The 25,937-nt window shown below is 41.7% G+C and overlaps 5 protein-coding genes across 5 annotated transcripts; 4 read left to right on the forward strand and 1 right to left on the reverse strand. All coding sequences in view use genetic code 11, as the record gives it.

Annotated features, from left to right (window-relative positions):
* Positions 1–225: 225 nt before the first annotated feature.
* On the forward strand, positions 226–6,324 carry EGR_01064 (hypothetical protein; the record flags this gene model as incomplete). Its single annotated transcript, XM_024490313.1, has 6 exons — positions 226–319; positions 1,228–1,284; positions 2,281–2,446; positions 3,786–3,857; positions 5,322–5,475; positions 6,232–6,324. The coding sequence occupies 6 exons, from the start codon at positions 226–228 to the stop codon at positions 6,322–6,324; spliced, it is 636 nt and encodes a 211-aa protein (XP_024355132.1).
* A 467-nt stretch (positions 6,325–6,791) lies between these two features.
* Positions 6,792–7,143, reverse strand: EGR_01065 (hypothetical protein; the record flags this gene model as incomplete). Its single annotated transcript, XM_024490314.1, has 2 exons — positions 6,792–6,880; positions 6,975–7,143. The coding sequence occupies 2 exons, from the start codon at positions 7,141–7,143 to the stop codon at positions 6,792–6,794; spliced, it is 258 nt and encodes an 85-aa protein (XP_024355133.1).
* Positions 7,144–10,695: 3,552 nt separating this feature from the next.
* EGR_01066 (hypothetical protein) lies at positions 10,696–12,726 on the forward strand (the record flags this gene model as incomplete). The annotated part of the gene is made up of 3 exons (XM_024490315.1): positions 10,696–10,837; positions 11,224–11,356; positions 12,474–12,726. 3 exons carry the CDS (start codon positions 10,696–10,698, stop codon positions 12,724–12,726), a joined length of 528 nt encoding a protein of 175 aa, XP_024355134.1.
* Positions 12,727–15,625: 2,899 nt separating this feature from the next.
* EGR_01067 (hypothetical protein) lies at positions 15,626–18,863 on the forward strand (the record flags this gene model as incomplete). The annotated part of the gene is made up of 6 exons (XM_024490316.1): positions 15,626–15,784; positions 15,864–16,143; positions 17,522–17,814; positions 18,255–18,388; positions 18,589–18,673; positions 18,720–18,863. 6 exons carry the CDS (start codon positions 15,626–15,628, stop codon positions 18,861–18,863), a joined length of 1,095 nt encoding a protein of 364 aa, XP_024355135.1.
* Positions 18,864–20,122: 1,259 nt separating this feature from the next.
* Positions 20,123–23,228, forward strand: EGR_01068 (hypothetical protein; the record flags this gene model as incomplete). Its single annotated transcript, XM_024490317.1, has 7 exons — positions 20,123–20,341; positions 20,409–20,753; positions 21,038–21,548; positions 21,626–21,892; positions 22,110–22,170; positions 22,237–22,571; positions 22,993–23,228. 7 exons carry the CDS (start codon positions 20,123–20,125, stop codon positions 23,226–23,228), a joined length of 1,974 nt encoding a protein of 657 aa, XP_024355136.1.
* Between the last annotated feature and the right edge of the window lie 2,709 nt (positions 23,229–25,937).

Raw genomic sequence — 25,937 nt, forward strand, 5'->3', positions numbered from 1 at the left:
TGATAATATAGTCCGGTGCCTAAGAGCTAGAAAAGGCTCGCATTCATGTGAAGAACTATGATTGCCAGGTCCTTTGTGATTGGCTGATTGCAGAGCATGCGGCTGTCACCACACCCACGCATGTGTGGGCCTATAAATTGACCTTGGGTTTGCCCTCCTCCTCACTATTCCATCCGAGCCTCAAGATGCCAACGTAAGTAGTCATAGCGGATAAATATATTTGTGATGCTGAATAAAAGTCGCTACTATTTAAGTAGTTTCACTTTATTTGTAAATGAAACTTATATTGTGTTTTTTTTCGGTGTCTTATTTTTTGAAGGTCAACCTTTCCATTGATAGACGGATGTTTGGATTACTTTATACAGCTGATTCATGATTATGCTATGGATAGGTACACTGATGCAATGAGCATTTGGAATTTTGTGCGCCACTTTGGGAATTTGTGACTAATTTGCTGCACCTTATAACCTCTGGAAGCCCGTACTTTAATATGGAACATAACTAAAATTTCATTCAAATAAATCGGCAAGGCTTAATGGCATGGCCGTGTAAGTGAAATGGTAATTGAATGATAACAGATGTATTACGTTCAATTCAAACAGACACCGTCTACCTACTGCATGCATTGTGTTTTACCTATTTAGGGGAACCGAGGTACGAACATTTCTTCAAAGCCTTGATTTGGATCGGAAGAACGCCGTCTCTGCAGAGGATCTGCTTCGGGTCTTGCAGGATAATGTGGAGGGCGTTACCCTGGAGGACATGCGAATCTTTATAAAGTCGATCACGGGGAAACCGGACGCCTTGCTCACTGAAAATGACCTGCATGTATTCCTCGAGGAGATGGGATTCTAGAATCCCGTGTAATCCACTGAATCTGCAAGCATTTACTGGGATCACATGATCCCTCACTCGTATTCCTCTCCGTCTGACTTTCAGTCCACTTTCCGCTCGGCCCTCAGTCACTTTTTTACTGACCTCACACTTTGTAATAAAATAATTTAATTGCATGATCTCACTGATGGCAAGGTGCTTTCACTAACGACGTTCGTAACCGTTAATCTAAAAAAAAACCTGTAATAAAGTGTCCTAGCGACAGCTTTTTGATCATCTACAGGTGGCAGCGTTAGAGGATAGTCGATGCCATGGCATAGGTTGCGAATTGTCCTGCCGCCTTCTAATTCCTCTAATGAGTACAACAGTTTTTTTGTTCAATTTCTTTGGTAGCTATGACCAGTAAACGCAAAATTGAAAGTGCGAAGACACTGAAGGCTCAATTGGTTGGTATGCAAAAAATTGCAGGGTCATTTGTCAATTGAGGTGGATCATCCCACGCACCGGATAATAGTTGTGAGGCGTGCATTTTGAGAATTAATACACTTTACTCAAAATTCGTTAGCGGGACATCAGCCGAAGTTACTGACAGTTTCACCCGCTTAAGTGGGAATGTTATTTTGCTTGCAGCGTATGCATTCATTTTCGCCTTAAATTCAGGAAAAACGCAGATGGTTCTACGCAATATGCTGAAAGCCTCAAAACTAATAACAATAATCCTAACCCTGCTCTTCCACACCACATGAAAGTTCGCTTGAGTAGGAAGTCATTCAATCAAGAAGTGAATGGCAAATCGCCCGATTACACATCAGATTGAGGCTTTTATTTTTGCGGCTTTGGGGGAATAGCAAATAGTAGGTATGCCCATTAGTTATTTGAAAAAGAAAATTACTCATTCATATTTATACCCAGGAAGTAGATTGTACGAAAATCACAGCAAAAGAAGAAGAGTGAAAGGTCATCTAACAAAACATCCGTAATAGTAATCATAAGTGCTAACTTTACTTTTTCATAGTACGATAAGGCAATCATAGTAAGCACAAAATTTGATTTCAAAGCGCTATCTCCCAAATAACAATGGGTTCAGTATTGCAAATGCACACCTTGACAAAATCTTAAAAAGTGGACTGCATAACTCCTTTGTTTCCTCACGTCACAACGGCTTCAAAAGAGTGAATTATGAGACTCCTTTAGGTAGCATATGACGGTATTGTCTGCTTTAAAGTTCCCTGATCTGACATATTTGTTTAAATTTAAGATAATTGATGGAAAGAGGAAGCTTGCCTGTGGCAGTGTAGCTCACAGCGTCTGAGATGCTTCCTTGCGCGGCCTAATTTGCAGTCGCATCCTTCCTAAACCGAATGCAGCTGTATGGTTCTGGCGATTTTACTAATTTAACGGCACATTTGCTATGATTTCTTGAATCTCTTTTCAAATTTTCACTAGCTTTTAATACCAGTGCCACTTCGTACTCCAAAATATTATCAGCATGTTGTTCAATGTTATGTGTTTTACAAGGCACGAAATTTTACAAGCCAGACCAGCGAAATAAGATTTATTGTTTTAACCTGAGAACCTGTATTTGTTTGATTCAAAGTTCAACAACCTTACTGTTAGTTTAGCTGTCTTTTTAACGCATTATTTGAACTCTACATGGTTTGTTTTTTCTGTGTACAAAGGGGTACATCCTTATTCTGGAGGATCTTCACGGCACATACCGAATGTAAGTACGCCACCCCCATCGTTCGAGTTTTTCACGACTTCAACCCTCTGCTGTTGGAAGTCATCTGCTCTGCTTGAAATAGTTTGATTTGTTGGTTTTTTTTTCCGGAAAGTTTCCTTGCACTTTTATCCACTTAAACATAGCTACACTAATTTGAAACCACATTTCATTCCGAATGCGTGGCACAGCAACCAGGGCCAACCAAGTGCATTTGCGCCCATTCCCCCGCCGCCGTGCGTTGCTTTGAGACAGGGTTGCTTGCACGAGATGGGAAAAACTTATTTGTACGTTTATTTGGCCCAAATATACAAATACAGCTTAAGTTTTTGCCTCAATTTGTCAATTTATTTCTCTCTCTGATATTGGCACTTCGTCGCACCGGGTTCAGCAGTTTTAAACGCTTCATTACCACGGGAGTAGCTGTAGAAAGCCAGCCTGACTAGACATTCGGGCGCCGTCGTCTCTAGTCGCGACCGACTTCCATTACATCTCTTGCATGCAATTTTCACTTCATCGGGTTTTCACATCTCGGCCCATCTTATATTTTAGGTAACCGAGGTTTCCCAGCGCAAATTTGCTACTTGTCAGAGCTATAAAAAAGTAGAGAGAAAAGGGGGGACCATGCTTTGCGCCTGCTCTCATTGTGTGGAACGCGCCTTCAAATGCAGATAAATTAACTGTAGCTTCCTTACTTTTGAAAAGTGTACATTCGAATGCTCCATAAATCCACATCCAGCCCCTGAATTTCTTAAATAATTTACGATGCATTGGTATGAATGATCAGCCAGCAAGTACTAACCTGTTTCTCACCTCCGCCTGCCGTTTATTTGAAAGTTCATGCATATAAAATGCATGTGACGATTAATTATTTTTGACTCACTTAAATAAGCGGTTAGAGTTCACATGGAATCAAGGCGGGGGTAGTGTTTTAGCCATTGCTCCGAGTTTAAGCTCACAATTTATGTTACCAAAACCAAGCAATTTTAGTGGTCTTCTGACATCTCATTACTACTGATAAGTTAATCTACCAATTAAAAACTTGGATTTCAGTTGAAGCTGTCAAGCGGAAGGTTTATGTATTTACCGCCTATAGGAACTTGTCGTGAGTCACTGCGCTGTCAGATCGTTTGAATAGAACAGATAAATGGGTATGGGAGAGATTTTCCCAATAAAAATTCTGATTCCTTTCTGTTTACCACATAAAACGCAAAAAATGTTTTATTTGTAGGCGTAAGGTGATCGTCACTTCAACCTACAATAAACATTTCAGCAGACCAGTAAAGTTCTCCACATATTTATAGTAAGTACAGTCTGCAGAGGGGAGATGAAAGTAAATCCATTCCCGCTAAACTCATATTTCCACAATCTTGCTTTGTTGGTATCGACATTAGAACGTCGGTAAACATCGTTTGCTTTCATTAGGAATCGCAGAAGCGTTGGACTCGTATCAACAAAAAATGACTCAAAATGATCCAGTGAGATGACCCCACCGAAAACCTAGTCTTGAAAACAACAATTCAGCTTATTCATTAAAGCCAACTCGCGTTCGAACACACAACATGGACTCTGATACGAATTTTGAGTGATGAAGTGGCGATAGGAGAAATGTATCTTTCTGGACACTGATTTTGCAAAATTTTTACATGTATGATTTGTAAAAGTAGTTCGTATCTTTTTCATCTCAACGGCAGCCCAAAAGTGACACCGGAGACAATAGCGTGATCATAACTGTTTTCATAACACTCCCTACATAATTAACAAGCGGAAATTCAAATTAAAACCTAAGTCCAAATACATTTCTGGTAGCTGTTTTCATTCTCTTATTATTCTTATTTTTCCTCTGTGGAGTAGGTTTTGGTTTAATTTAGTCTCATAAATAGAAAATCATCTATATTCCGATAATTTTACTACCCACTCGACTATCTATGCCTTAAAAATGTGCGTTTTCTGTGAGTTCCATAATGCTCAAGAGTCTTTAAACACAGTAATTAACACTGCTACAGACACCTAAGTCCTAATAATTTACTGAAGAGTTGCTCCATTAAAGTAATGTGCATTAACCACTCTTATTGGAAGTTAGATAAAACAGATATTCGGTGAAAAATTTCAGAACCTTATGGATAAGGGCGGATTCCACCAATTTTAACTACCTATAGTTTTATACTGGTCTGATTTCTTCGCTATCCCAAAGAAAAGGGAACTTCAATGGGCGACGTTAGGGAGACGTCACATCCAATAAATTTGAAAATATCTCAGCTCACCATTTACTCCCTCCCTCACTAATTCTCCATCTCTTCCACTACCACGAGTCAAAGTCCAGGCACAGCGGGTTCACTCGGCGTTTGCAAAGCACTTATCAAGCACCATGCCAAGGAGAACACTACCACCGCTGACTTCACTCTCAGCTACTGCTCATCGGCACAGTTCCTTGAGTTTCAATGTCTGTTTAAACCCCGTTCTACTGCATATTCCCTCTTGGACCTACTCTAAAGAAAGTTTCTGATGCTTTTAGTGGAAAAAATATGTAATTTTAGCGAATCTCCTTTCAAATTCAAACCTGGAACACCTCACAGAGTAGCACTGTTAAGTCTTGGATTCATGGGATAAATAAAAGCAAAGGAAGCAGCGACCGTTCTCATTGTAACAAATAGTTTGTAAGAACATAACTTTGAAACATAATCAGGCAATTATACCTAAATTTGAAAAGAACGCTCTCGATGAAAATCGTTACAATCTGAGATGCTGTCACCTTTCATGAATTCAGTATAAATGATCAGATTCTGATGAATCTTAGTCTCGAGCTTAAAGGTGCACCTGTTTCTTTCCTAACGGCAACAGAATCGCACTGGGAAAGACGCAAAGATAACTACAAACAACTTTGTCACGGTTCATGCATCGTATCAACTAAAACCTTTGAAGTAAGCCAGGTTATCAGTTAGCTTTGACATTAGTCACTATACGTGGTCTTTGTTCTCTGTTTACGTAGTGCGAGTTCTTAGACAATTCCTCTGGTTAAGCATACAGTACCACTCCCTAGTCATACGCCATCCTACCCAATTTCACCAATACACATGTCACGCGACCTGGAAATCCTTTTTGCCCTTTTTCGGTCCATTCGTATTAGATGAATTATTATATTGTAACACCCTTCTCCTTCTTTATTTAAAAATACATCAGCCATTTCGGCTTACGCTTACTTATGTTATAGTCAGAAGAGTTTGTAATCCCATGGAATGATATCGGTTTGATTAGGAGATGCCAGTTGTTCCAGACTGTTTCGCTATGTGGAACCACGTTGGAGACGTTCTGTGTTATCTTCTTCCTACACCCTTCTATCTTGCAACGGTATTAAAATTCGTCTGCCTGGTTTGGTGGTTTTTTCACTCACTTCTAACCGGTGCTTTAAAATCACGTGTAAACTTCTTAAATGCTCAAAAGAGTTCCTACTTGATAAATAAGGATGACTGTACAGTTCCGCACCCTAAAAAAAGCCAAAAATCCTTTCATAATAAAAGTCGTCCTCTTATTGGAAGTTATTAGTTGATATCGGAATTAACTAGTGCCATACTGCTCAACATCAAGCACACACGATCGCCTTCAATTCATCCACTTTAAATGTGCCGGACTTTGTGCCTGGTACGAAGCATTTGGTGATAAACTATTTACTGTTTCAGAATCTCAGCTGGATAAATGATATTCTAAAAAGTTATTTTATAATAGCCCTCACTTTGCCTAAACGTTACAATAGATTAAATCTTCAAATATAGGCATGTTTTAGACACGTGGAAAAAGAATATCAGTTTATTGCTAATTATTTGATACTTCCAAATTCACAATCCCACCCAATCATGATAGTACCAGAAATTAACTGACTTTGATTCAATTTGGATATTTGCGAAGCTCAAATGCACAGCAGACCACCAAATTAACTCTACAGTTAGTAGCTTCAAACTCCACATTAAACTCCAAATCATGGTCCATTTGCGCAAGATTCTTACTGTATTTATCTACAGGGCTCTGAACCTTGAATGCGCCCGACGCTTCCCAACCCGTCCAACACTAGCACGGTAGCCCCCCGCACCTGCCTGCGAAGAGGACTCTCCAAACCAGTGGAAGAATGACAGCCCCCCAGCTTTGTTCCATCAAAGGCTGCAGGCGGAGTCTCTCTACCATGAAGTCCCATGGCGCTAATCAGTACATTTATGAAGTTAAATACAAGAACCGAGAACAGGAATCAAAAAAGCGCTGCGACGCACCCAAGCACCAAACGGTAAGGTATTAGGTTCGGTCCGAGGGCTATCATTAGCTGAAACCCGCCGGACCCTGGAAAAAAGCGTGATGATAAAAATGGTGTATTCCGAAAGGTTCTCGCGCCCTACATGACATATCTAAAGGGAGGAGATGAATTCGGTAACACCAGCAAGGTCCACCATGCCTTCAGGGTCCTTATGCTCCTTCAGATAGCGGTCGACCGCGTCAGTGGGGACTCCTAGGCTGCCAGTAGAGGCTAAAACATCTTCTCCCTTGATTTTCCCGTCACTGGCCATGTTATTTAGTGCTGCTTCAACTTCGGCTCGACTAGGCATGTTCGTCAAGGCGTGCGATGATACAAAGACGCCTTGGTGTGAGGCTCGTGCTTATATAGAATTCCTTTAGCCCGGAAAAACTATTGTGGAGCAGTGCTATTGGAAAACGGTCAAGGCCATGCCTATGTCTGTCCACGCGACTTTTGGGCCTCTAGTGGTGAGCGCAGTCACCAATCGGGACAACGGCACTCGCTATTGGTCGATAAAGCTGTGCAGGTTGACGATAGGCTGAAGGAACTGCCCTTCAAATCGAGTTCTGAATGTTGGGTGTCATGTCTTGCCACCAAAGTGTTCATTTTCTAAAAAGATTACTTCTCTTAAGTTTCGGTCCATTATCATTTGAAACAAAATTGCCGCTCCAAATGCATCTAAATGCCATTCATTAACATTGTGAAGGGTTAGCAATCTTAAAGTAACTCTTTGTCAAAAATGGCTTGAGATCGTAGGATTCTCTTACCTTAACCGATCGACTGATCCCTACAACTGCGAATATAATGTAATCCGTGCCCCAATAGCTACATTTACTATCCATTAAGGCAGCAAATCCGGCAAATTGTAGGGCAAAGGCTTCTTGCTAATGAAGTGATGTGCTAAAGTGCTTTTTTTATTGCCATAACCTAAGTAGAACGTTTCCCAAAGCTATGCACACGAAGTAAGCCCGGTTGCTATAGCGACTCACGAAAATGCTGTGTCTGCATTTATCTTAACTTGTTACTGTTGAGAGAGTTCAATTATTTGTAGTTCTAAGTATCTCATAATAAAAAAAATTTTACCGCTGATATTTGAGGCTATGTTGCAAAAGAATTTATTCACGGAGCGTTCATATTGTGAAGCAGCAATAAAATAGTCCATCAAACCCTTACATCCCATAAACAAATTTGCTCAGTTTTGACGAAAAGAATTATCATAAAAGAGGTTATTTATTCATGACATGTATAGGGAATTGTGTAAACCAGATTTTCTGTACAAAGGGTTGTATTAATTGTGGACTTCATCACAAAATTATATGTCAATACTGATAAACCTACTTTATTCTGTCACTGATGCTAAATTGCCGACTTTCGCATCCTTCAACTACATTTATGGCCGTTTTGATACGCTCATATTTCCTCATGGGCAATGATCCGATCCAGCTACTTCTGACCTTCCCTGTCAAAACGCTTCTTCAACTCAATGAAGCTTTCAAGTCTTCTGTGCGATTGCCCGGCATACATTCTGTGGGCTGTAAAAATGTTCACAGAATGGCTTCTGCAACTGGGGGCTGGAATTATCACAGTTTGGATCGTTACTGTTATCAAACCGCATGATCATCTTTGAAGTGTATCTGTCACTCAAATGTCCTACTGGTAAGCAGTTGAATAGCTCATCAACGCAGTGTATATGAAGTTCTTCTTTTACAAGAAAAGTAATCACGACACACATCGTTCCAATGCCGGTAGAATCACCGTTGCCTGCTACCTTGACGACAGCTTGGCCATAAAATGGCATCAATCAAAAGCATTTGTTCATAAGGTGGACGCGTTGGCAAGGTGCTAAGCAAACACTGGAACCTCGTTGCTAAGTGATTAATGGACACCACTGTTTACTAACTCATTGTGCATGTAAGCATATGCAAACACAAGGCAATATGACTAACACCATCTTACAACTGCGCAAGTTTTGCAAGTGGTTAAACTGCCCACGGCCTGAAATCGCACCTCGATACACCACTGGGTGTCACTGACTCCTTAAAAGTTAATCGCACATCTTGTCTAGCTTCTTTCTTCCTTTTTGCTCTTAAGTTGTATGTGTTGCTGAATGGGGGCTTCCAGATAACGAATGGGCTTGAAGTAAAATGATTAGATATGGAAGTATACCACAGTAACAAGCTGTCACTAGTCACTTATCTCCCAGAGGAGGCAAGTACATTAATGTATTCTAGCTTTGTCAGGCTCTTAATGTATGGTTTGTGGTCATATTTAACCTTGGTGCTAGCTGAATGCGTAAATGGTCTCAATAGCCTTTTTTCTCCAGCATTACCTGAGTCATGTGAAGTGATTGCACGTACTCTTTGATTCCTTCTAAAAAATTCAGCTCCTTTGAGGGTTGCATAAACGTTTTGCTAAACGGGAATTTCTTCAATCATGTGTGGGTTTATCCAAATGGATGCATAGCATATCGTTTAAATAAATGGTCATTTATTTGTAATGGCAAGAGATTGGGCTAACATAATTGTACTGGGGAAGTTGACATCTCATTCAATTTACCTAATGCATTTAAAGAGTTCGGTAAAAGTAATAAAAATTTTCCGAAATAATGTCCGCCTTTAAAGTTACCCAATAACCATTGCATTCACGATACATGTGGTAAGAATTACTGCATCCGTTAGTCCCCATTGCAAGTTGATGCATCTTTTTCATCAATGCTTTTCAAGATACTTTAATGACATGAGCATAAAAAAATTGAAGCAGTTAAACAATGAGTCCTCCTTAAGGCCTTTAGGTGAGATGTGGAGAAACAAATTTGAAGTTTTCTCCTAAAATTCAAATGTATTTTTCCTAAAAGGTGGCATGAATTGGGAACCTTCGGTTGTTTGTAGCGGAAAGAGGACGGATTAGACTAATATGAAGGGAGAGGATGCAACATTATTCCTAAGGAACAGTTAATCACGGCATAATTAGCCCTAAAGTAAAATGCATGTTCTACTAAACTCACAATTACAATGTCTTGTAGTTTGGCGCACCCCGAGTTGGTCTTGACGGCCCGCGGCACAAATTGTATTCACACTCAATATTGCCTTCATGGGTAGGTGCGTGGGTGGCATTGGTTGCCCACTGCCTTCAGATGACAGGCTTTCACGAGACTCGTTTGTCTGCCTTGCCTAAGCCTCGCCCATAGAGCAGTGGGGGACTGAACTCTGAACCGGGTGGATGAAGCCTTGCACAACTACAGTGATCTCGAGCGATGATTGGGTGGCTTTAGTTTACAAAGGGATGCTTTTTTTATGAATGAGAAGATCTTCCAATTTTCCGCCTTCCTACCAAACAATGAGGCTTCAATCTGATCTCCATCAATTTATGTACGCTTTTATTTACTGAGTTCTAACTGTTAAAAAATTGTTCCATTAACAAATGCCTAGCAGTCTTACGGCCGTAATTAAAGGCTTTAAATTGAGGTGGTGCCTTGACTACTTGACGAACAGACATGCTGGCCTGAAAGTATTAGGTGACGGAGAAAATATAGATCTCGACATTCCAAGCATTGAGCAAGAACAAATGATACTACCCTCTAAATTCTAATGCGCCCTACTCGATAGTCTAATCTGGAAAACAGTAGTGGGCATTCGTACCGATTAAGTTTCAATTTTGGCGATTGTTCTGATGGTAGAGAGGTGCTCGTGCTCGGGTCCTCCCTGAGGACGGTACAAGTTTGCATGGTTGTGGACAGAAATGAATTATAATTGTATATAAGGGACGGTGGGCTGCTAATTGAAATCTCAGGATTCGAATGTTATACAACTAGGATGGTTACCGACGTTATGAGGACCAGAGGAGCCTAGTTATTAAATGCGAAATGAGAAAACGCCGTCCTTCTACAGCATCAGAGGTGAAATTTGAGTTTGTATATGAGGGACGAACTCGATACAAACGAGAAAATAAGCCGGAAAATCTGGTAAACACAGGTAATCAGTTTAAAACACAGAATTCTGATGGAAGTATGTGTGGGGAGGATCGCTGTCAGGAGTTCGTCTTATCCTGGGCCCGCACTACTGAACGATCCCGACCGAGGGGTAGCGCAGGCCGCTACCAAGGCCCGGAACATGCATACGGACATCCAAGGCCGTCGCACCCGTGAGCAGTTGAGTGGCATAAGCTTAAAGCTTTCCAAACTTATTTTAGTGGATGACATACCAGCTAGATTGCCATTAATTCGTTTGCAGCTTTTAGTCTCCCCTTTCACACTGGCGTCACGTAGGCACAACGGAGCCCTTTGCGCCCTCAACCGCATAACAATCGCATTCACATTAAACGCCATAAGTCCATGGCTCTAGACGGATTGCAAAGAAATAGAGCAGTTTAGCAGAATTTAAACCTCATACAGAGATTCAGAGTATATTTACCCCTAGTATTATACTAAAACAGTATGATTGCCTTCGAAGTTTTCTCATGCATTCGGATATTTCAATTTGTTCCACTGCTTTTATTTCAGAGAAATATCTTGATCTTATTGGCTAGTAATTTGCATGAGTGAATAAGAATGATATCTTTTATTGTTTGAAGGCCAAATTTGTCATATTTTAGTTACTAAACAAAGTGGCTTTATATACGCTAATTCATTATATCAAAATGCAAAATTTCGGCCGACCTAATTCAAACCAAATGATGGTTATTAAAATTCGTAACATTTGCGCTGCTTTGCTCTTCCACTTCAAGTTTCATACCTTGGAATAGGCAAGTATGGTCAGAGAAAGGCATTTTTAATTATGCAATGGAAATTCAAGATTCACCTCCTCTTCGGGAATTAATAACGCGCACCGATCACGAGGTTGGCCCAATCTGCCCTCTCGCCACCCAAAAGACATTCAAACAAACGTGTGCTAAAAATCACCGTGGTCGCAGTCTATCTATTTTGGCTTTATGCAACCCGGTTTATTTGAACACCTCTTGTTCCGTCATGCGGCATTCCTTTTTGGAACAAGGCCTAGCAGAAAGCATAATAAAGTTCATTTCAAGATAGGTGTCACCAAATCATCCAAAATATTACTTAGGCCTTTCTGAGTGGCTTCAAAAGTGCGGCTACCAGTAACACTGGAAGCTTTTCCTGTGGATCTCAAAGAGATCAACTACTCATCCCATCATTTATCCTTTCTTGCCACTGCCAATTAATAAGTTGCTTTGGTGGTTTGGAGCATCTGAGGTGATTGGTTTTACAGTTCCGCAAGAAGCACGATGCCTTGGTTACCAGTAGCATGATTTCCTTTGTTTCCCCAAAATGAGAGGCTTCTCAACTGTCACTGAGTGGGTGATATAACAGAAAATCAGTTGTGCAAAAAGATTAAAGTTGAATCATACAAGGAACAAGTTTTTTATTGAAAACTTTTTCCGCTTGAAAGTTGCAGCATATAGAAGCCGTCATCAATGGATTAATGAGAGCGAGTGGCATTACTTATGCCAATACGGAAGGGCAAAAATGCTTGCCATGCTGTCAGCACTCATTAGTGTTGCGTGACACACGAAACCGCGTTTGAATCCATGATAAGATGTAAATATCCGTGTAGAAACTAGAATCACTTTTGTGATCCAACACAAGCTCTCCACGTTCATTGCCAAACCATATTTCTAACGTTGGAGCACATTTATGATGCAACTAAATTCAACCTCAAATGCGCAATGTCTATACATAGCTTTATGGAGAAGGAAATGTTCCCGTTGGTGCCAATCCGCATGGGATGGTAATAAACAATGCTTATTATCATTGCGAAGTGAACCTACAGACTTCACAGAAAAAACGAAAGCTTTAGAACGAAATACTATTTCTTGTGAACCAGATAAGCATAAAACTTACGTTCCCTGTGACGCAATGCACGAAATGAATGAAGTTTAAGCATAGCAAATAGCTTTTTTTATTTCACGAGGCAGCCAGCAGCAAGCTCTTGCGGGCTGCGCAACTGTTTGCTCTTTAAGTGTTGATACAAAGCAATGCAAACCCGTGCAAGTAATTTACAGCTCACAAGGAGGCGTCGTCTGGGGCGGTGGTGTAGGCACCCTCTATCCCCGTAAAATATTAATTTTTTATGCGAAGACCTTCGCATTCGCAGCGCACCCCGCGCGCTCACAAACATGAATGCGAGGCTGCACTGGTTAATCGGATGTGGCAGTGCCGCACCAACCCTGCCCTCCCCGCCACCGCCCGCCCCCCAATCACATTTCGAAATCGCACACATTAATGCAAATGCATGTGATGGAGCGCAGTGCAGCCAAGACTTACGCGGGAGCGGGGGGACTAGCATCCAAGTCCAAGACAGGTGCTTACCCCATCTCCACCCCAACACCATGCTTATGCTTGTGGCATCTAGGCTTGCCGAGGCGGAGTGATGACTATCCACCTGGGCGCATGCGTAATTACTGCGTCGGTTTATCAGAAAGCAGCACAAAACTATGAGTAAAGGCTACGATGTTTACTGTAAAGCCAACGGATTTCACGTTAAAAAGCTGCGACTAGCAGTACCTTCATGCAACTTAACCTATGTTCCATCACAAACCCCTCAAGTTCTTTTGCCAAAAAAGTAACTCAAAATGGAGTTCGAATAACGAATGCACTAGGTGAGCTGTTAGGCGTTTTACTTCACCGAGTAATGCACAAGGCAGGGTAACCCTATTTTTGGGTAGCATTAAGCTCTTTCCTTCTTTGCTCGTTCCGAGTCATGATAAGGTAAGCCCGAGCCACGATAGATACACAAGTTAAAACAAGAAAAACAGATAAGGTGAGCAAAGAGATACCGTCTTACAGCTGATTGGGGCGCACTATTGAAAGGCAATATTGCATCAGTAGTTTTAAAAGATGAAAGAAATACACCGATCTTCACATCTTCTCAACAGCCGCTAAGGAATGCTCACTTAATCGCTAGTTCCAGTCAGCGGTGTCAATTAGTGGGTCTGAACGAAGTAACAGAAATGTGAAGATTATAAACATCGAATTTACTTGGTTCAGATTTACCCATTAAACTCAGTGTTTTATTTATTTAATGCAGACTGTATTTAATCTAAAACGGCAAGTTCGGGGGCAGTTAATTCAGGCTGACCTTAGTAATAAGTGTTTTATCAAGTAACTTCATTAAATTTTAAGTCATCAGTCCCTGTAAGGGTGAGGAGATGCATGATTCTTGACGATCTCATTTGTCTATATATTACAATACTAAATACATGAAAGATTTTTCAGGTCCGATTTCATGAGGAGTGGCTGTGGATTCGAGTGCAAGTAATTATAATCCCGCAAATGGTAGTACTTACTAGAAGGAAAACTGTCGATGATGCAATTGCTCTTATTCGCCGCATGCTATAAAAGCGGTTTATAATAAGTCGTCAAATCGAGATACCGTGATCCCAAATAACCAACTCAAAGAAATACTCTGGCTCTATGACAACACTGCATACTTCATGCAAATTCCGCTGCGTAAAAAAAAAACTTTTTGAGTCAAAAGTAGTAGATTTTAAGGACTTAAGCACCATACTTTATTCGAAGATAAGGTGGTGATATGTTGCATAGAACCCTCGATTAAATCGTCAAACCATGTGATATGCTGTTAAACAATGGTACAAGTTTCGTTCAGATTATCATATAGTAGAATTAAAATAAGTTGTATGAATAAATAAAAGGCAAGTTACACTTTAGGCCCGAAATTCCGATTCTGTTCTGATGAGCATGGGCTTGTACGCGCAAACACAGAGGAGACAAGTATGAAAATAACAAATTTTATCAAACCTCACTACTATAACACTAAAAATGCCGGGTTTCGGTTCATCATCTTCGCGATTATTTCTTAAAAGTGGATTTAAACAATGCTTTGAGACATATTTAGCTGACACCTGGCCAGGGTGTTATTTTAAGGATTGGCTATTAGAATAAAAATACGATTGCACAGTACCACCAATACAATTGTAATGAATGATACATTCGGTTGGTCTTTGGTTGTAAATGACTCTATTGTGCTGATTGAAAACAGCGGCAACTCAGTTAAGCACCATTGAGTTAAGCCATGTACATCAGCGTTACCATAACAGCGTGTAGCCTTGAACGCCACTTTCAAATTCATGCGATCATGCCGCCTGACGTAAGTCCGGCGCAAGTTTTAGAGCTGTCAAATTGCATAAAGAATAAAGTTGGTATAAAATGCAGCATTTCTTCTTTTACTGACATTGGGATCGAGTTTTTTGAGGAAATCTTCAGTTATATATCATCAAACTATGGTAATTTTCATAAGCCTGGTTACTTTCAATCCCAGTAGTGACGTCGAATCAACCTGCTTGCAAACGCTTCCAGTATATTCTTCAATGGTTATCGGATTATCTTGACACCTCCCTTGATCACATAAATGCAGATTCTCTCGTGCTTTGCGACCCACTCAATTTGCACAACTTGCTTGAAATTCTCAATCTTTGCGTAGATGCAGAGAAGGAATTCGATGTTTACAAGAGGTCTGGTTTTTTTATATTTGGCGAATTGGGGTTTTGCTTTTTTTGCGGTGGCCCTGGTTTTGGGCCCACTTTTAGGAATTAATGGTTGTATATCTTCCTTGACTCAAATCCGACTCCCCCTTTCATATTTTATCCATTTGTTGCAAACATCAAACTAGTCGTGGTTTCTAACAGCCTTATAGCCTCAATTTTTAACTAATTTGCATTGTTGAAACGTTTATCTATTAATACTAGTAGGTGTAAGTTGTGGTTAGTATTTTTTCCTTGTGATCTTAAGTTCAGAAAATATACCACAATCCAAACAAGAAATGGATGCGGCTCTAGAACAGAGTCGCTTGAAATACCTAAGCTGCAAACTTGCTGAAATGTTTCTTCCTGAAACGGCGGAAACGCCACCACCACCAATTGGATTAGAGCCCGGCACACCTCCGAAGACTTCCAACACTTCTGGGCCTCGTGTGAAGTTTGTGAGTCGAGTCATTTATTGACCTACCATCATCTTGCGAAGTCAGGCTGTCTACGCTTAGGTATCCCACCTTTTCGTAGGTTGACGTGCCACACGTGATAACGCCTTATTCGGCTGATCCACCTCAATCCTCGGGATCGATTCTCCGGGTGGTGGAGAGGCCGCTGCGGCAAGGTCTAAGATGTAGGCACCCCCAAACTCTATATGCAAACATGAAGCCATATTTGCGGTGGTGGCACAGCATGCCCTCCTGCAAAGTACCTAGCCAGGACGTCAGCGCACTCCTGCAAGAGCTACTGAAGAAGTTGGACCAGCTAGAGCTCTCTAGAGAGACACAGAACTACATCAAGCTTAAATTACGTGAGTTTTGGGCGATACTTATGGGCGAGACAAACAGACAAAGTGGTGGGTACATGCTGCTGTGGGACTTCAAGTATTCACTTTGAATTTCAAATATATGTCGTTCTTATGTGTTTGGACTATTCTGCCTGACATACTACCATATTTCTATTTGGAGTAAGTGATTTGTGGGGACGCAGAATCGCTGCAAGGCTCACTCCCAGAGGCCATTTTATCAGTGTGGAAGGACCCTTGTATACTTTGCCGCACTTCTACACTCTATTAATGAAGAGTTTCTTTTAAATTTCATTCCCTTTATATTTTGTGAACGCGTTTTTGAGTTTTTCACACGGCTGTTGCCATACCACCATTTGGTCATATTCAGGATGTAGGCACTTTTGAGGAAAAAACACGGAAACATGGAAGACAAAGATTTTAAAGTTGACCACAACTGTTTTGGCTGAAGTGCGGGTATTTTTCAACTTTGAGCCCTCCATACTTCAGAAGTTCGGTAAATAATTACGCTTGGATACCTTTTTTTTGTAAATTATTACGCGAACCCTTATCAAGTATTATTGTTTTCCATGCTATCTGATTCACTAAGATAAAAAGAGGCCTTTTTATTTTTTTCCACCAGGCTCATTAAAAAGCCACATCTCCCTGTTAATACAAATGGGGTCGCTTAAAAATTGCAACAAGGACTAAATGTGTAAAGGGATCAAGTACCGACTTTTCCTTAAAATAACCTAGTCCATAGTAGAATATACGGCTGTAAAGAATGTTAACGTTTTATGGTCTTCTGGCACCTAAATTCTCATTAATATTCAGTCTTACAATAAGTTAGCATCCTTTTTCTGTCTTGTATTCAGTAGGAAATGTTGAAGAACGTATCCTTTTTCAAAAGAGGATATCTTTGAATTTTGTGTCCGCACTAAAGATAGTGAGTAACGCGTCAAGGAAACGCCTCCGTGTATTTTAGTTAGGATTCTTAAGGAGATAACTCGTCAATTTCGCATTTGTTTTCACAGTGAGGTGGCTGTCAAAATTTAAAGGCTTATGATAACTACACCGTGAAAGTGCTGGCGCGATGGAGCGTACGCCTGGCGCGACAGAGGGGAATGATGTGGATTTTCATCCCGCATTGTACTTATCGTTCATGCTACCGCTGGCCTCATGGTGGGCGTTCAAAAACCACCTGGAGGAAGTGGGCATTCCATTAAAATGATCAATAGACATTTGGTTCCACTTACCCAACATTAAAATAGCTTTAAACTGGGCGTAAAAAAACTCACATGCAGTTGGTTATCAAAATATATTCATCGCATACGGTCTCAGTTAAAGGAAAGCTAACAATTAAAGTGCTTGATACAGGTGGTTTATTATTTTGTGTATCGCGCAGAATCCATCGTGGACACCACTCGGGCTGTCGCCCCTTCGCACAGACGGGCTCAGGGTGAGCGGCGGCTGGAAGAGGTAGCGAATCGCCAGCGGCGACGCATAGAGCTGATGGAGCACCAGGCGGTGGACGCGGAGCGAATGCTTAGTCTACGGGACTCGCAAGCCTTTCAACGCCTCCTCCTTAATGAGCTGCGGCAGCGCCGACGTCAAGAAGTCCTTGACCGACACTTCTGCCTCCGCCACGACGAACGCCTTCATGCACTCGCCGCAGCTCGCAAGGCCCAGGAGGAGCAGGTATGTGTCTTTTTAACGATAGTTGCCTTATGCCATTGTCTTCGTGCCAACAATTTCATGACCGACTGATTTAGTTATTTGCATCAGAGTAAAACATTTTAAAAAGTACGAAAATGTGAATAAATACTCCAAAAGGGGAGCCTAAATGCCGGTAGAAGTGACCTACCTTAACTCTGGACAGAAAATCTATTTTTCCACAGGTCTGAGCGCATTTGATTTAAACCGATGCGTTTGAACCATAACGCATCCTAAAAATTTTTAGAAAAACTACTTTATCCTTATAAAGCAATACGTATTGATGCCGAATTTTCGTGTTTTGATACAGTGCCCAATATGATTTTGGAGACATTTTTTTCCAAAATGCTAGTTTATGGGAAATTGCACACAGAATAGGTCCTTCTTTAAAAACAAATTATTATTTGTGCCGTATTTCTATTAAGATTATCAAGGGGACTTTTGACGCTGCCTTAGAGAAGGCACGCCAGAACAGAATCGAGAGGGATAATTTGAGACGAGAAGTTAGACAGAAGGAGATCGAGCTGCAGAACCTTCTCATATCAAATCTTGAAAACCGGTGACCTTTTTTTATTAACTTTGCTTAATAATCTTGTCACAGTTCGTAAATGCATAGAAAGCTCATTTTTTGGTAGAATTTGCTGTTGAAAACTATAACAAAGGTACGATTGTTGAGAATTGCCAAGCTTTATTTAACTACCAATTTAATCAAAAGGAGCTATTTTCTGTCTGACTTTCCTATACTGTTAAAATTTTCAGACAGGAAGAACGCATTCTATTTCTGCAAGATGAACAAAATAAGCGTCAGGCTGAGATGGATCTCCAAGCAAAATCCAATAAAGTGGTATGTTTTTATATGAACGATGGTCATTATCTTTTGTGATGTTTAGGATAATTTGCGGGAGAAAATAGAACTTCGTCAACAGTTAACGCGACAAATTAAGGATCTGGAAGAAGCGCTTTTGAATCAATTGGAACCCCGAGACCTGAGGGAGTGCAATGAAATTCGTGGGAATTACAATTGGTCAAACTAGACAGCTGCTCCTAGACGTACTTCATCCTACGTGCTCATTATCATGGTCAAATCTGCGAAGTTGTATTCTCTTGTAAATAAATGAAGGTTTATACCGGAAATATGATTAAGGTTTGGTACCATTCAGCAGTGTGTGTTGCGACGGGGTAAGTCTAAGGGCAATAGGCTCTGCCCGAGGGACGTGTATCCTGGCGCCAGGTGGGCGTGTCCGCCCGATAATGCCTTCGGAATCTGCCTTGGCTCATCTGTGTGCCATTTGTTAGCTTCGGGGTGATAAAAATTGATGATGGGTTACTGGCATTTCATTGCAATGCAACTGGGCAGGTGGCTGGGTCTTAATTGATTGCTTCCGCTCTACGGAAAGGGGTCTGAGCCATGCGAATAGCCTCTTTGCTCTCCTGCACCACAGTCTTGCGTGTTCTTCCACATCGCCTTTGCTTACTACGACTTCGAAGTAGACAATGGTAATATGTTGGGTTTTGGTAAAGGACCAAGACTGTGCCCCAGCTATTGTATCTTCGCTGGTTGAGCCAACTTCTGGGCCATAATAGTGACCTCGGACTCTTCTGTATGTTGATTATATACATCTTTGGTCCGAGTATTATGCCCTCTTTCGTCCTAAAGGTGGTCTAGGGGCGCTACACGAAGGAGAGGCTGCCTTTTAGAACAAAGCCGATGCATGGAAATACGTAAGTCAAAAACAGGGTGCAATCTTAAACTATTCAAGCTTATTTGAAAATCTTTACATAGGAATAAAAAATAATACTAATTTGTCAAAGCCAGGCTAGCAACGAGCCTCATGAAGTCCCAAAAGGTATTTTGACAAAATTGCGAAGAAATACTAAAGTTGCAAAGGCTTCTAATTAAAATTATTGCTCCAGAGTAAGCATATGTTTGCTCAATTTCAAGCTACATTTCAGCTTTGATGCGCACGTGTTTACGCGAAGTTAATAGTAAGCGGAACTTTCGGTTGTAAGTTCATGAGAACTTGTTTTTCTTCATAGATTGTTACAGTCGACGTAATTCGGAACCGCAAGATTGTATGTAACCCTTTATTTACCCAAGACAATTTGGATATTGTGGATCTTAGCCTGATTCCTGCCTAAACCAGTTAATTTACAATTGATTATCCGGTTAAATTTAATGGCTCAATTTTTGTAACTGAGATTCTTGTTTCCCATGATTTACAAGTTTCTAAAAGTTGCAATTTGTTTCATTCTCTTTCTGGAAGTATCTATATTAACCACGCGACCTCCAGCGATGGCATCTAGTGTATACGACTTCTTCACAAATGAAATCTCACTAGACCCTGCTGTTGCAGCCAACCCCAAAGATGAGCTTTATTCTCTCTGTGATGATCCTATGACAGAACCAATGAAGATAATTAATGAGAACTTGAAGTTTGAGGACAGCCAAAGGCTGCGTGGCTGTTTCATCGAGAACTCTGGGTTCCTCGTTGTCGGGGTCATTGGCCTCCAGGTGAACAGAACTCTAACTGAACTATTTCAACAATCCAGACTTTGTCTTATTTGCATCACTTTTCTAGGGCGTCGGCAAGTCCTCCGTAGCTAACTTGTTAGCAAACCGATTGATCGAGGGGCCTCCGTTTGAGAGTCCCTTTCCAGTGCAGACACTAGACTCTCTTGTCGAAGGTTACCCCAAAACTACAGCAGGTGTAGATATGTATATTACGCAGGACCGCATCATCATCCTTGATACTCAGCCAATTCTCGATTGGTCTCTCACTGACCTCCACATACAACATAATCTCCGCACTCAAAAGCAGCGTCAGCAACGAGAGGAACACCAGGAAGTGGTGGAAGTCACTGGAGGCTCCTCGACTTCGGGGAAGTGGTCAGTTGACGGTTTCGCCGAGATCACTTCCCTCCAGGTATTTATTTCTTGAGTTTTTCGCGGAATTGTCATCCTAATTCCTTGAATTGATTTTTCAAGTAGTACTAGGAACGTGGGGCTTAGAAATACAGTAAAAACATATATCCTAGAAGTGGGTGGTTTGCTTGCATGATTAAACGGTGGGTACTCAGCAGGAAAGGGTTTCATTGAATACCTCATTTCAATACGAGGGATTACGATAAAGTGCTAGATACTTTTGTGCGTGTACCTGTGGTTTTGGTGTCAGCATAGATTGAGTAGATTCGGTTTGTATTCTTTCAGCTAATTTCTTTTCTCGTGAGTGTATGCCACGTGGTCGTGTGCGTGCAAGATAATCTCAGTAACCCCTCCATTCTGCGTCTGATCGATCGCGCCTTCGGCTGGAAGCCCCTGATCCTGATTGACGATATTGTCACCACTCCCAGCTTCGGTGGGAACCAGTCTATCTTGAAAGGCAGCCGGAGGCATCCTCTTCCAATGGCAGTGACAGTGACGGCGGAGTCCGAGGTAGTGGATGCCAAGCTAACGAAGCCAGAGGTCACGGTGATGGAGGAGGAGGAGGCAGAAGCGGTAGTGGAGGAGGAAGAAGAGGAAGGTGGTGTGGCGTGTGAAAATGAGGCGCCCGAATCGAACGAAACAGGTCTCGGTCAGACGCCCACTACAGCCCCTAAAGTATGCACCTCGTCTGACGCTGACGTGGTCGCTGCCGCATCTGCCTCGCCAACGGAGATGGGTGCCGTCGAAGAGGTGGCGGAACAGGCAGAGGTGCGGGACTTTGTCAATCAATTACTGCGTAAGTGCAATTTCTGTTTACTTCCTCCATTTGAGTAGTTTGAGATGCAACCTGGCTCCTTGAATCTGTACCCTCAGGGCTAACTGACTACACGGCCAGTTTGGTGCATGTCTACAACTGTGCACCTGTAAAAGCCTTCGTGAATCCTCGCATTGCTGACGATCGTTTGTCGGCGTATCGACGTCTCCTCACCCAAGCATTCCCTTCGCGCCTTCAACTGGCCTCGTTGGTGAAAATGGGTCCGCACGTTCTCCAGCGTCACATACTTTCTCGACAGAAGCGTCTTCGTGAACAGAAGCAACAAGCAGCGGCCGCCGCAACTACTACAACCAATGTAGATATTGGTGAGTTGACTTAATATGTGCCGGCTCTCCTCGGTTGCTTTTGGTTTTACTTTAGTATCGTGCTTGAAAGTTTTTCACTCTACCTGCATTGGGAAATCAGACAAGTTTTCTAATTTTCGTTCACTTGTAGCTACAATCAAGCAGTATTTGACTACAATACGTAGGTCACTTGTTCCTTTGGCAACGCGGTAGGGTTACAAATAATTTTTCGCTGCAGATGGTGAGATACAAATGATATCAGCGCTCAATTTGACAGAGGAGCAGAACAGGCGTGGAATGTAAGCTCGGCTTTTTGAATAAATCTCAATGGCATAAGCTTATGCAACACAAAAGTTTTTCTTAAGACCTGCAATGAAAAGCGAAGCGTCCATGGAAGCAACAGAGGCAGAAATAGTAGCAGAATGCTGCGAGGAGTTAGAAATGGTGGCTAAGGGGACGCGGAATCTACGGAAAGGCGTGGGAAGATCCTGTGTCAATACCACTGTCGCGCCTATCGCAGCGTCGATTTCTAGAGCAGTGCCGAAGCGCACCGCAGGGAAGGTTTTCAATGGTGAGGACCGAGTGGCAGCTCTCAAAGATTTCTCACGGCGCATCACGGAGGGCCGAAAGATTCACCTTGAGCCTTCTGCGTCGATCTCTTCGCCTCGTCTCTTCCTCCTACCTGCAACCAACGAAAAGGGTCTGCTTAAAAACTTACGCGATTGATTTGATATTGAATTAAAATACTATTGTTGCTTCTGATTTTAAATGCAAAAGTGTAAATTTGTATTAAAACGTCTGTCTGTCAGTAAAATGTGAGCTTTAAAGTGATATTTGAAACTTTGTACCCAGGCATTTGACTAGACCTATTGACAAGTACGCTAAAACGATTGATTTTTATAGCAGTCCTTTGGTAACATATATATAAACGTTCTTAAAATGCCATAATATTTGCGGAAGGGTTGGTGACATAGTGGTATGCTTGTTTTTCTATAAATCTTACTTTGACCTATCTATTGTGGAATAAAGTGAATTGCTGGAGATAGCTGTTGCACCGATTTTTTTAATGTTGTCTATTGAAAGCGAATGAGTAGAGGGGTACATTCGTTTCTTTCACACAGGTGAGGTTGCGTTTGGTAGCCCAACTTACATGCAGTGCGCTCACCTGCTCCAGGAGGCCATTCTCTCCACTCCAAGGCGCCACCCCGCACCCTCTCACGCGAACATGACGGAGCTCCAGTGGTTCGAGTTCGCCCGACAGACTTGGAACAGCCTCGCCCCCACCAGCTCCTCGTCTTCCTCCTCCTCCTCCTACCTCAGCGACTATCACCGTCTCCTTGTTAGCAACTCTCTCTGATGCCAAGCCGTTGTTCTCTACCTCTTTCTCCATTTTTTCTCATTCGCATTCCTCCCGCCTAAACTCAGTGCTCTCCACACATCAGGGGATTTGATAGTCATTGCAATTCTCTGTGTAAATGTCTGGTATAGTTTAATGAGTATATCACCGGTATTGGAAGATTCTCGCACAAGTTTATTCTTTGTGTATGATGGGAGGTCTCAGGAGAATTATTCCACTAGTGTAATGACATTTTGCGATTAATTTATCACACATTTCAGGCGTACATCATGATATTCACAAGTTGTTTCTTCGCCTTTCTTTGTTACTGACAAAATGACGACAATGTAGTAGTTGTATCAATCAAGTGCATGGAGGTTGAACACAAGGGAATCATGGAGAGTCGAAATTGACCCATTTTTTGTACTAATTTTCTCGATAGTAGCCGTTGTCGGGCGTCAGAGATTAGTCAGGAGGGAACAGCTGGGGTTGGGTGCGCACCGCACCGCGGGCGTCACTCTAGGGGTGCTGATAGCGTGGTGGTTTCTCGATATTGCGGTGGACGACCATTGTTTGCAAGTGGGATTCTGCAGCGCGTATCACTGTTACAGCCGCGCAAGGTGCGGTTGCATCGTAAGCAACTGCCCATTTCCCCTATCTCCATGTGACTAATTCCATACTGCTTGATCAGTTGCCGCTTCTACGTATCAACCATTTCTTGTAAACCATGTTTTGTAAAAGATTTCTTACATCGAGCATTTTACCCTTCTTTTCTTTGTCCAAACTCTCGGTTTCCCCTTCTCTGAGCCTTCATGCTTCATCATGGACATGATCAGCAAGCATAATGTGTTTGTGTCAGGGTACCATTTCCGTTGCTCTTGTACGATGGCATCCAAAAAGAATGATTTTCTCGGGGAAGTGTGCAGATGAAAGTTTATACTATCACTTAGAAGGCAATGATTTCGAAGGGGTGTGGGTGACACCGGTGAGCGCTTGGCCAGTAATCCGGTTTAGAGGTGACCCGTGGCAAAAGACATCTACCTTAAAGTCTCTGATTACCCGCTGTAAAGTGAATAAGTAAATGCAAGGCGAAATGCAATTTAATGCGGCCCCATTTCTCGCCGTCAAACCAGTGACTCAAGAGAGGTTCCGAATGGGTTACGTGAATATTTTTCAACACCTTTTTCTAAATAAGGTAGCGTCTATCGAACAAAGCCATTTCCAACGCACTTACAGCAACATATTTTTGGAATTAAGTTGACTTCTCTTACACGTTGAAGTGACTTGCGATTGGGCAAAAATTTACTCGCGACTGCGTAAAGGCTCTCTGAAGTGGGACACTCAATCGGTAAAGTAGTTTAAATAATATACGCGTGGTGTCGACACCCCAGTCAAGCATGTGGATTTTACGCTGTCTCAACGGGCAACATGACCCTGATAGTCACTATACATAAAACCCGGGTAGGAGGGCAATCACAAGGGAAGACTAGGTGTTAATAAAGTTGTTTATTGTCTATACTCAATAAAACTCTTATTCCACTTCAAGCCTGGTTGCTGGTTAAGCAAAAGAAGACAATCGGAGACAAGACGCAGTGCTCACGACCTGATTAAAGGTAAGTCTACTTAAATAATCCACTACAAGAAGTGTAAAAAGCCCCATGGTTTACCTGATACCAACCAGCTCCCATAAGCAATTGTATTATCACATGACCAATTTAAATATCCGCTGGCCAGTCAGCAATTTCTAGTTTATTCTACATATTAACATTTTATATTTAATGTAAAATACAATTTTTACATCAGCATTTCCAAGCCCCTCCTTCAAAGATTCGTCGACTTATCTAAGCGTCGGTGTAGAAAACATGTTTCGGATTGGGTGGACGTGTAGTGATAATGAGCACTTAGTAGGGCATCGTCTGGTTGCTCCCTGATTTCTGAAAGAACGGCAGTAAATCGGGCGATGGCGATACTTTACCGCCACGTACTGTACAGATTCGCTGGAATGTAAAAACAGTGAAATACAACAAAATTCACATTCTAAACTTTCATGTTAGTGAGAACCTATTTAGACACATCGCTGACTGGTTTAAAACACATATTAAGAGGACCACTGTGGAATTCAAAAGTCGACTCTAAAAGAGGGATGATGATATTTCATAGTTCTCAAAAGTAGAAATTGATGAACATGAGTTCCAGTTATCAAATCCGATCAGCCAAGGTAAGACCCACAAGAGAGCATTCACGGCGTGAAATAGTCAGCACAAAATAACAATGAATTCAAAATACATTAAGTTTTTCTTTCCAGTTTTAGAGCTTACATAGATTGAGGTTTAGGGGATCAATAGTCCAGCTCCCTGCTCAAAGTTGGAAACCTTTTCTTTCTATGAAGATCAATCGGAGAATCAGCTCCAGCAGTTATTGGCAAGTACTGAATAGATTCATCCTAGTTCAAAAAGCAGTCTACCTGAGAACATAGAGTATCACAACGACCAGAATGTGAGTTTCTGGCAAGAATATACACAAAAAGTCAAAAGTATTTAACTGTCCCCAACAAAGTGTTAAAGTTGCTGCCGCGTCTAATTTGATAGTAAGGAACGAATACAAAAAGTGCCCCATTAATGTTTCTACATTATAATAAGCTACTTTATGGTCATTCGTAGAACAACCAGGTACCTAATTGTGCAAACAATTTCAAAGAAATGGAGACTTTTCACCATAATTCCAATCCAT

This window comes from Echinococcus granulosus, assembly GCF_000524195.1.
Source record: "Echinococcus granulosus chromosome Unknown EG_S00004, whole genome shotgun sequence".
Lineage (NCBI taxonomy): Eukaryota > Metazoa > Platyhelminthes > Cestoda > Cyclophyllidea > Taeniidae > Echinococcus > Echinococcus granulosus.